This window comes from Scyliorhinus torazame, chromosome 2, assembly GCF_047496885.1.
Source record: "Scyliorhinus torazame isolate Kashiwa2021f chromosome 2, sScyTor2.1, whole genome shotgun sequence".
In the NCBI taxonomy this organism is placed as follows: domain Eukaryota; kingdom Metazoa; phylum Chordata; class Chondrichthyes; order Carcharhiniformes; family Scyliorhinidae; genus Scyliorhinus; species Scyliorhinus torazame.
The window spans coordinates 171,561,039-171,573,043 of NC_092708.1; the positions used below are offsets into that span (position 1 = coordinate 171,561,039).

Here is a 12,005-nt window from a genome sequence, read left to right on the forward strand (position 1 = left end):
ATTTACATCCCAGAATACTTAAGAAAGTAGCCCTAGAAATAGTCGATGCATTGATGGTCATCTTCTAATATTCTATGGACTCTGGAACAGTTCTTACAGATTGGAGGGTAGTTCATGTAATCCCACTATTTAAAACGGGAGATGGAAAGAAAACAGGCAATTATAAACCAGGCAGCCTGACGTCGGTAGTGGGAAAAATACTGAAGTCCTTATTAATTTTAATACGAAGGCAGTTGGAAAACAGTGACAGGATTGGACAGAGTCATTATGGATTCATGAAAGGGAAATCATGCTTGACAAATCTACTGGAATTTTTCGAGGATGTAACTGGTAGAATTGATGAGGGGAAGCCATTGATTGAGGTTTATTTGGGCTTGCAGAAGGATTTCAACAAAGTTCCACTGAAGAGATTAGCGTGTAAAATTAAAGCATATGGCATTGAGGGTAGTGTATTGTGTTGGATAAAATCTGGTTGGCAGACAGAAAACAAAGAGTAGGAATAAACAGATCTTTTTCCAAATTAGCAGGCAGTGAATAGTGGGGTACTGCAGTGAGTGGTGCGAGGACCCCAGCTGTTCACAATACAAATTAATGATTTAGATGAGGGAACTAAATGTAATTGGCAAAATCGAGATTTTACCTGCTCGCTATGCCTCACGAAATCTAACGGGACCTCGCGAGATGTCGCAATCTGGATCTTGCTGACAATGGACAGGTCCCAAATCTACATATTCAAGTGTGCAGTAAGACTCACTTGGATATGCACTCACAGGGATCTAACCCCTTGCCCTCAGAGACTCCGAGCAAACGCCGGTTAGCACTAGTCTCCACCGACATGGGCCAGATGTACCGGCACTTGGGGGAGATCTCCCAGGCGATCAAGGGTCCTGAGTTGTTGGGCTCTGACTTGTTTATTCCTGTCTGGTGTAAAAGTAAAACCAGAAAGGTAGCCAAATCAAGGCTTAGAAGGGAAATTAGGGATAGTATTAAATCCAAGGAAGAGGCCTACAAATTGTCCAGTAAACAAAAGCAGACCTGAGGATTGGGAACAGTTTAGAATTCAGAAAAGGAGGACAATGGGATTGGATTTGTTTTATTGTCACGTGTACCATGGTACAGTGAAAAGTATTGTTCTGTGTACAGTCCAAACAGATCATTCCATACATGGAAAAAAAAAACGAGCACTACATCGGCACAGGCAACGGGTAAGCATACGGAGTGCAGTACTATTCAGTAGAGAAGATATGTGAAGAGATCTGTTCAGTCCTTAAGAGAGTCATTCAGGAGTCTGGAAACAGCAGGGAAGAAGCTGTTTTTGAACCTGTTAATGCGTGTTCTCAGACTTTTGTATCTACTGACCAATGGAAGTAGTTGGAAGAGTGAATAACCCGGGTGGGAAGGGTCTTTGATTATGCTGCCCACTTACCCAAGCAGCAGGAGGTGTAGACAGTCAATGGATGGGAGGCAGGTTCACGTGATGGATTGGGCTGTGTTCACGACTCTCTATGGTTTCTTATGGTCTTCGGCTGAGCAGTTGTCAGCCCAGGCTGTGATGCAGCCAGATAGGATGCTTTCCATGGTGCATCAGTAAAAATTGGTAAGAGATAATGTGGACATGCTGAATTTCCTTAGTTTCCTGAGGAAGTATAGGCGCTGTTGTGCTTTCTTGGTTGTAGCGTCGACATGGGTGGACCAGGACAGATTGATGGTGATGTGCATACCTAGGAATTTGAAGCTGTCCATCATCTCCACCTTGGCACCATTGATGCAGAGAGAGATGTGTACGATGCTTCGCTTCCTAAAGTCAGTGACCAGCTCTTTAGTTTTGTTGGCATTGAGGGAGAGCGTGTTGTCGTTACACCACTCAACTAGGTTCTCTATCTACTTTGACTCATTGTTGTTTGAGATCCGACTTACTACGGTTTGGTAACATGTAGAGGAGTTGGAGCCAAATTTTGCCACACAGTCATGTGTATATAGGGAGTACAGTAGGGTGCTAAGTACGCAGCCTTGCAGAGCCCCAATATTGAGGACTCTTGTGGAGGAGGTGATGTTTATCTTTACTGATTGTGGCCTATGGGTCAGGAAGTCGAGGATCCAGTTGTAGAGGGAGGAGCCAAGTCCTAGGTTTTGGAGGTTTGATATGAGCGTGGCTGAGATTATGGTGTTGAAGGCGGAGGTGTCGTCAATGAATCTGAGTCTGACATACCTTGTTGTCGAGATACTCCAGAGATGAGTGTAGGGTGAGGGCGATGGCTTCTGCTTTGGACCAGTTGTGGCAGTATGCAAATTGCAGTGGAACAAGGCATTCTGGGAGTATGGAATTGATGTGCTTGTGACCAACGTCTCGGAGCACTTCATAATGATCGATGTCAAGGCCATTGGACAGCAGTTGTTGAGGCACATTGCCTGGTTCTTCTTTGGCACTGGTAATGGTGGTCTTCTTGAAGCAGGTGGGCAGTAGGGAGAGGTTGAAGATGCACGCAAACACCTCCACCAGTTGATCCGCACAGGATTTGAGTGCATGACCAGGGACCCCATTAAGATCCGTCGCTTTCCGAGTGTTCACTTTTAAGAAGGCCGATCTGATTTCAGAAGCTGTGATGGTAGATATGGGTGTGTATGAGGCTGCTGGGGCTGTTGACAACGGTTTGATGGTTTCCTGTTCGAATCGAGCATAGAATGCATTGAGCTCATCGAGGAGGGGTGAGCTGCTGCCGGAGATTCTATTCTGCTTTGCTTTGTAGCCCGTTATGTTGTTTAAGCCTTGCCACGACCGATGAGAGTCCGTAACATTAGTTTGTGACTCGAGCTTAGCCTGGTATTGTCTCTTGGCATCCCTGATGGCTTTGCGGAGGCTATACCTGGATTTCTTGTACAGGTCAAGATCACCTGTCTTGAACGCCTCAGACCTAGCCTTCAGTAGGGAGCGAATCTGTCGATTATACCATGGTTTCCGGTTGGGGAACGTACGTACTACCTTCTTTGGGCACATCGTCTTCTACACACTTGCTGATGAAGTCTGTGACGGTGGTGGCATACTCGTTTAGGTTGGCTGCTGAGTTCTTGAATATGGACCAGTCCACTGACTCGAGCAGTCGCATGGGAGTGATTAGGGATTGATTAGGAAGGGGAAATAGAGTACAAGAGTAATTTGGCAGGACACATAAAAACTGAGAAATTTCAGAGTGCTCCCGCAGAGGGATCTGGGGGCCCTCGTTCATGAGTCACAGAAAAACAGCATGCAGATACAGCAGATAATAAAGAAAGCAAATGGCATGTTGCCATTTATAGCTAAAGGAACAAAGTATAAAGGTAAGGAAGTGTTGTTGCAGCTTTACAAGGCATTGGTGTGACCACACCTGGACTATTGTGCACAGCTTTGGTCCCCTTATTTGAGGAAAGATGTAGTGGAATTGGAGACAGTTCAGAGGAGGTTCACCAGGTTGATTCTAGAGATGAGGGGTTTGTCGTATGAAGAGAGATTAAACAATTTAAGCCTATAGTCTCTAGAGTTCAGAAGAATGAGGGGAGGTCAAATTGAAGTATACAAGATGATAAAAGGTAAGGATAAAGTAGACATGGAGCGGATGCTTCCTCTTGTGGGGCATTCTAGAACAAGAGATCGTGGTCTTGGGATAAGTGATAGCAAATTTAAAACGGAGTTGAGAAACTACGACTCTCAAAAGGTTGTGAATCTGTGGAATTTACTAACCCAGAATGCGCTGGAACAGTGAGTAGATTTAAGGAGAAGATCGACAGATTTTTAAAAAAAAATTTAGAGGACCCAATTATTTTTTTCCACTTGAGGGTCAATTTAGTGCGGCCAATTCACCAGCCATGCACATCTTTGGGTTGTGGGGGTGAGACCCACGTAGGCACGGGGAGAATGTGCAAACTCCACATGGACAGGACTGAGATTGAACCCAGTAGTAGGCTTTCAGAGGACATGGAAGCTGTTCACTAACCTGTTTCAAGACCTGGTCGTAGCCAGCAGCCAATAAAGTAGGGAGTGGGGTGGGTTGGACACTGGACAAGTCACAGAATAAGGAAGAAAAAGGAAGGGGACAGCGAGCACAAGGGGGGGGATGAATGCACCCAAGAACAATCCGGGACAGACAAAAGGGAAGACTCGTTGATGGCAAATTACTGCCTAAACCACAAAGTATATAAATTACTGTAAATACGTGTTTTGGTCATATCTGGCCCTGTAAAGTTGGCAATTAAATTTGAAAATCCATAATAAAAAATATTTTTCAATAAAGAAAGTAAACATGCAGGTGGTAAAGAAGACAAATGGTATTTTTTCCTTCATAGCAAGAGGATTCAAGTACAGAAAGGAGCAGCCATGTTTTCCTGCAACTATACAGGACTTGGGTGAGGCCACACTTAAATATTGTGTGCAGTTTTGCTCTCCTTATACAAAGAACAAAGAAAAGTACAGCACAGGAACAGGCCCTTCGGCCCTCCAAGCCTGTGCCGACCATGCTGCCCGTCTAAACTAAAATCTTCTACACTTCCTGGGTCCGTATCCCCTATTCCCATCCCATTCATGTATTTGTCAAGATGCCCCTTAAATGTCACTCGTTCCTGCTTCCACCACCTCCTCCGGCAGCGGGTTCCAGGCACGCACTACCCTCTGTGTAAAAAAAACTTGCCTCGTACATCTCCTCTAAACCTTGCCCCTCGCACCTTAAACCTATGCCCCCTAGTAATTGACCCCTCTACCCTGGGAAAAAGCCTCTGACTATTCACTCTGTCTGTGCCCCTCATAATTTTGTAGACCTCTATCAGGTCGCCCCTCAGCCTCCGTCATTCCTGTGAGAACCAACCGAGTTGATTCAACTGCTCCTCATAGTTAATGCCCTCCATACCAGGCAACATCCTGGTAAATCTCTTCTGCACCCTCTCTAAAGCCTCCACATCCTTCTGGTAGTGTGGCGACCAGAATTGAGCACTATACCCCCAAGTGTGGCCTAACTAAGGTTCTATACAACTGCCAATTCTTATACTCAATGCCCCTGCCAATGAAGGCAAGCATGCTGTATGCCTTCTTGACTACCTTCTCCACCTGTGTTGCCCCTTTCAGTGACCTGTGGACCTGTACACCTAGATCTCTCTGACTTTCAATACTCTTGAGGGTTCTACCATTCACTGTATATTCCCTACCTGCATTAGACCTTCCAAAATGTATTATCTCACATTTCATAGAATTCATAGAATTTACAGTGCAGAAGGAGGCCATTTAGCCCATCGAGTCTGCACCGGCTCTTGGAAAGAGCACCCTACCCAAGCCCACACCTCCACCCTATCCCCATAACCCAGTAACCCACCCGACGCCTGGTATGGAGGGAAGATCTTATGAGGAAAGGCTGAGGGATTTGAGGCTGTTTTCGTGTGAGAGAAGAAGGTTAAGAGGTGACTTAATTGAGGCATACAAGATGATCAGAGGATTGGATAGGGTGGACAGTGAGAGCCTTTTTCCTCGGATGGTGATGTCTAGCACGAGGGGACATACCTTTAAATTGAGGGGGGATAGATATAAGACAGATGTCAGAGGTAGGTTCTTTACTCCGAGAGTAGTAAGGGCGTGGAATGCCCTGCCTGCAACAGTAGTGGACTCGCTAACACTAAGGGCATTCAAATGGTCATTGGATAGACATATGGACGATAAGGGAATAGTGTAGATGGGCTTCAGAGTGGTTTCACAGGTCGGCGCAACATCGAGGGCCAAAGGGTCTGTACTGCGCTGTTATGTTCTATGACACTCAGGGCAATTTTGGACACTAAGGACAATTTAGCATGGCCAATCCACCTAACCTGCACATCTTTGGACTGTGGGAGGAAACCTGAGCACCTGGAGGAAACCCATGCACACACGGGGAGAACGTGCAGACTCCGCACAGACAATGATCCAAGCCGGGAATCGAACCTGGGACCCTGGAGCTGTGAAGCAATTGTGCTAATCACTATGCTACCTTGCTGCCCGGATTTGTCCGGATTAAACTCCATCTGTCATCTCCGCCCAAGTCTCCAAACTATCTAAATCCTGCTGTATCCTCTGACAGTCCTCATCGCTATCCGCAATTCCACCAACCTTTTGTGTCGTCTGCAAACTTATTAATCAGACCAGTTATATTTTACTCCAAATCATTTATATATACTCCGCACAGCAAAGGTCCCAGCACTGATCCCTGCGGAACACCACTAGTCACAGCCCTCCAATTAGAAAAGCACCCTTCCATTGCTACTCTCTGCCTTCTATGACCTAGCCATATGACCATTATCTGAGGAACAGTGTTTTTGCTATCGAGAAAGTGCATAAAAATTTTACCAGAATGATTCCTGGGATGACAGCACTGACGTACGAGAAGCAATTGAGTTGGTGAGAATTACATTCGCTAAATTTCAGAAGAATAAGGGGGATCTTATAGAAACTGATTTTAACAAGTCTAGACGAGGCAGATGCAGGAAGGATGTTCCCGGTGGCCGGGAAAGCCAGGACCAGGGGTCACAGTCTATAGATACAGGGTAAACCATTAGGACTGAGATGAGACATTTCTTCACCCAGAGAGTGGTGAGCCAATGAACCTGTGGAATTTGCTACCACAGAAAGCAGTTGAGGCCAAAACATTGTCTGTTTTCAAGAAGGAGTTAGATATTGCTCTGGAGGCTAAAGGCATCAAAGGATATGGGGGTGGGGGGGAAGCAGGAACAGGCTATTGAGTTGGATGATCAGCCATGATCATGATGGCTGAGCAGGCTTGAAGAGCTGAATGTCCTACTCCTCCTATTTTCTATGTTCTATGTTTCCTCCTGCTACCTGACCATTACCTCTCATGATCTCCAAGGATCACTCCTTGGCCCCCTTCTGTTACTCTGAAGGTAGTGTTAGTTTTCACATGTATGCTTAAAAAAAACAGCTCTTACCTCAGCACCACCTCTCGACTCCTCTGGATGAGCAGGAGTCTCCTTCAATTAAATATTGGGAAGACTGAAGCCATTGTTTTCGATCCCCACTTCAAACTCCATTCTCTAGCTACTGGTCAAGAATGGCATGAAGTCGTAATGCTCATTTGGCGAGCTGGTGCATACATACTGGGCCAAATGGCCTCCTACGCTGTAACAATTCTGCGACTATTGCCTGGCCTGGCAACAGTCTGAGATTGAGATGGTTTGTTCGCAACCTTGGAGTCGCATTTGATCCCAAGATGAGCTTCCATGTTAGTGCCATCACTAAGGCTATCTCAATCTATCTCTGTAATAAGGCTGAATTTCACCCTTGTGTCAGCTAATTTGTTGCTAAAGCCCTCACTCATACTGCTGTTACCTCGAGACTCAAATATTCCAATGCACTCCTGCTTAGTGTCTTGCATTCAACCCTCTGTCAACCTGTGGTCATTCAAAACTCTGAAGACATTTTAACTTGCAGCAAGTTTCGTTCATCTATCACTCTTGTGCCCGCAGGCATTCATACAGCTCCCCTTCAAGCAATGTCTCAATTTTAAAATTCTCATCCTTCTTTTCAATTCCCCATGCTATTTTCTGTTAATTCCTCCAGCCTCACAAGATATCTATGCTCCTCTAATTTTGGCTTCTTGTGCATTTTTAATTTTAATTGCGCCGTGCCTTTAGCTGCTTAGTCCCGAAGCTTTGGCATACCCTCTGTACACCTCTCTGCCTCTTCACATCTCTCCTTTAAGGTGCTCGTTAAAACCTTTGACTAAGAATTTCGTCACCATGCTTCGTATGTGACTTAGTGTCATACTTTGTTTTATAATGCTTGTGAACTGGCTAAGGATGGTTCCTTATGTTAAAGGCACTATATGAATATAAGTTGCATTGTTATCCTAATGAAATTTGCTGTTCAATAATTGGAAAACTATGCATGCCTATCTTGTTTAGTTTTCGAGTAGAATTAATGTTAATCACATTCTAAATGTAAAATAAAACAGAAAAATATTTAAATGATTTAAAACATGTGAGGCAGAGAAAGATGAGCAAACTATCCTCTCTATTCAGCTACAGTACAAGCCTCTACTACAACCAAATATTGGCTGCATTCATCTTATTTAATGGCATTTTCTTTTGTAAGCTAATGAATTAACTTTAGCTAAGTAAATTTGTTTTCACTGTCAGATGGATGGGTGTGTTCACAATTATTTAAGTTCAGTGGTAAGCCTGGAAAGCACATTCTTCCATGTCAAATGGCCTCTTTGGCACCATTTTGCTTATTGAAAACTTAATCTTGTCTTTGAGCTGCAAGTGCGGCCAGTATGTTTTCTGTCCTTCTAATAGCAGACCAGGAAAGAGAGCAGACTGGAATTTTGCTCTTCAGGATATTTGCGTATCCCACCAAATCTTCCCCAACTCATTTTCTATGTTCAAGGTTCATGTTGTGTGCATAGTGAGTTCCGAATGGGTTTCTTGCCACTAAAAGATAGCCTGCCAGAGTAAAAGCACAAAAGCCTGACAGCTTTTCAACAGATGTGATGAGGGACTTTAAAGAGGCAGGCACTCCCCAAAGATGACATCCTGGCTCCAAAATCAAACTTTTGGCAGGTCAGTACTGGACCATACTTGGTGAGAAAGGAGACTGCTACACAACCCTTTAGTGAGGGAGCCCTGAACCTGTACCACTGCTTCCAGGAACTTCCTAGGGAGCTAGGGCTTTTCTCATTGGAGCGAAGGAGAATGAGAGGCGACTTAATAGAGGTTTATAAGATGATGAGGGGGATAGATGGAGTGGACGTTCAGAGATTATTTCCTCGGGTGGATATAGCTGTTACAAGGGGCATAACTATAAGGTTTGGGGTGGGAGATATAGGAGGGATGTCTGAGGTTGGTTCTTTACTCAGAGAGTGGTTAGGGTCTGGAATGGACTGCCTGCTGTGATAGTGGAGTCGGACACTTTAGGAACTTTCAAGCGGTTATTGGATAGGCACATGGAGCACACCAGAATGACAGGGAGTGGGATAGCTTGATCTTGGTTTTGGAAAAAGCTCGGCACAACATCGAGGGCCGAAGGGCCTGTTCTGTGCTGTTCTATGTTCTAAGTTCATTGTGCAAAATCTGCAGTCTGTGTACAGTTGGCAGGGAAAGAATGGCCAGTGGTGATCCTCTGCACTTGGGGAAGAAGCATCGTGATCAGCACAGTGAAAATGATAGTACATCTCGCCACGCAAATTTTCTTCTATTCCCAATGCAATCCTGATTTATCTTGCATAGGATCCCAGCAAAATCGCTTATGTTAATAATAATAAAGCTGGCCCTTTGATTTTTCTCGATTGTCAGTTGGTTTGCTGCATTGTGTATTTTGTTCTATTTTGTTTTCAATTCCTGTAATACATGGTGGGAGGCATTGCGTTTCAAACTTCCTTGTGTATTAAACAATAAAGAAATTAGAGAATTTAAAATGGTATCTAGGGAAGTTGTTCAACAGGAGGAAGTATATTTTATCTTTGTCCACATTTCTGCTGAGAAAAATTAATCTGTGTTAAATGTAGTAACTGAGAATTTCCGTTTGAACGCTGACATTTATAAATAGCCTGTTTCAAATAATTACAATTTCTAACCTGCTCTACAAAGTAGCAAGATTTTGGTTTTATATAGCAAGAGGAGTTTTCTTTCCCAATTTGATTTCAAAAACCAACGTCTGAATTCCAGAGTACAGAGTTTTCCGAGACACCCTCTCCAGACAGTGATTCAATAAATTCGATCGAAGGCAATTCTGAACCATCGTGGTTTAAGGACATCAAGTTTGATGACAGTGACACTGAGCAGATGCAGGATGATGGAGAAGAAATCATGCAAAGTAAGTCACATTTTTAAAGCTGCCACAGGTGAAGTTCATTCTTTATACTGAGAGGTGGAAAGATTTGAGGGCTTAAATTTTAATAGTATTCGAATATTCTTGTTGCCCATAGAGAGAACAATTAATTTGAAGCATATAAAAAGCAATTATTTTATATGTATATGGTTACTGTCAAGTTAACTTTTTTCCCAAAAGGCAGAGCGAAACAGGAATTTTAGTGTGCCAAAATGCTATTTAGTATACATTCTGAGAGAGCTTAAGGTGCTTCTGCATCTGTGAAATTGGTTAAGTGTGTTTATGAAATTTGAATAGAAAATAGAGAAAGGGTTCTGGTCTGTTATAATAACCCTGCTATTTCTCAATCGGTTACACCAAACTGAATGAGTTCCTTATCAATCTACTTAACAGCCGATCATATTCAAGAGTTTGCAGTACATACATAAGAACATTAATAATAAGAACAGGAATAGACCATATGGGCCATCAAACCTGCTCCATCATGCATACAACCTTGATCACCTTCCTCTATTCCATTTTCTGCCTTCTTTCCGTAGCCCATGTTCCTTTTGGAGACCTAAAATATACCTGTCCCAGGTCATCCGGGACTATGGCGACTTTACTTTTACTTTGGGATATTAACCACCTTGCAATTATGTCTCCATTGGTAATTTTATCAAATTGATTGACTTTTATTTGTGGCGCAAGTTCATCTAACTTTGTCCATTCAGATAAGAGCCTTTTATTGCCCATTATTCTTTGCTGGATCTTATTGTTGATAGACTACAAGTATTACCATTTAACTCTGTCCTTTCTTGGCCAACTCTGCATTCGTTACTGAAATAGCTATACTGCTTTATTGTCTCGACTTTTCTCTTTGGATTTCTAAATCACCCTTCATTTGGTCCCTCTCCGTCCTTCAGTATAAAGCCCGTTCCACAGTCAAAGTTGTAGGTCTCACCAGAAAGTGTGTTATACTCTGGTGACACAATATGAAAATCCATCAGAGCTTTGACGTTTCTAAATTTTGATTGCGCAAAATGGCACCTTTTAAGAAAGCTATGTTTTTCTCAAGATTTTAAAAGGAAAAAAAACTTGTCAATTTCACAAAAAGGAGCAGCACTTTGATAAGGTTTCAGTCTAATGTGTAGCTTCATGACAATCCTAACTTTGAACTTTGGTTTTGATAAATGGAGTGGAGAAGCTGCACAGTGTGTTAGAATTATAGCCGTAATTGACAGAGATATGAAGAGATAGGATCCAATTTAATTCCATAATCTCACTCTGCTGCTGTGAAGTAGTGCTGAGAAGACTGCAAGTAATTCCCCAACTGGATAGAGTGAGAGGGAAAGACAGTTATCACCAGGCAACTTGTGCTCACTTCTTTATGAAGAGGGGACCATAGAAGTTCACTTTCCTGCCAGAAGTACACAGGCCAGGAGAATCAGAAAAAAAGTAAAACAAGACACAGAAGAATATTAGCTGGTCTGATGAGATTTGCCAGAACTGCCACTTTGTTAATATTTATGTGAGAATCAACTTGTACAGTAATGTCCATTGAGCATGTTGTATTGATAATGATATACATATATTTTGTACCTCATTTCCTAAGTGATTTAAACGTTCATCTTTTGACGTGTGTAAATGGGAGGTTTGAAAAAGGTTTTCAAAAATTGCCTTGTATAGCTTCTTTGGTACTTGAGCACTGTATGTATGTGTGTATGTTTGCTGTCCACTGCTAAATTCTAACATTGGTTAGTGGTGCTTAATCTTCTCTATTGTATGTTTTTCGACTACCTATTTTGTACAGGTGCAGAATCGGCAAGATTCCCTGCCCCATGTGCTGTTGGTATATTCTGTTGATTAAAATGTATGGTTAACATAAAAAACAGGAACTACTTTAGCACCATCACAATCAGCACACTTTTAATGGTCTGTTTACAGTGCAGCCAAGAGTTCAAATCAGTCCATTTTGTACAAGATTATTTTCTTCTGTGGAAAGTCTTTACTTCTAATATAGCATAGAATGTATTGTAAAGTTAGTATACCGTGTATACTATTTCCGGTTTTGTTATTTGAGCACTGTTTGTGGTGAATGGTGAGAATACAGTTGCTCAAAATACAGAATATGTGCTCTTTTGTATTTCATGGTGTATTTATGATCTATCTCCAGTGGTCATAGTTGTGAGAGCTT

At 42.8% G+C, this 12,005-nt stretch overlaps 1 protein-coding gene across 5 annotated transcripts in view; it reads left to right on the plus strand.

Annotated features, from left to right (window-relative positions):
- pikfyve (phosphoinositide kinase, FYVE finger containing) overlaps positions 1–12,005 on the plus strand; it is a 218,246-nt gene that overhangs the window by 91,764 nt on the left and 114,477 nt on the right. For all 5 annotated transcript variants that reach the window (XM_072479996.1, XM_072480015.1, XM_072480005.1 and 2 more), the window contains exon 11: positions 9,667–9,814. In XM_072479996.1, the coding sequence (XP_072336097.1) occupies positions 9,667–9,814 (148 nt within the window). The remainder of the gene's footprint in view (positions 1–9,666; positions 9,815–12,005) is intronic.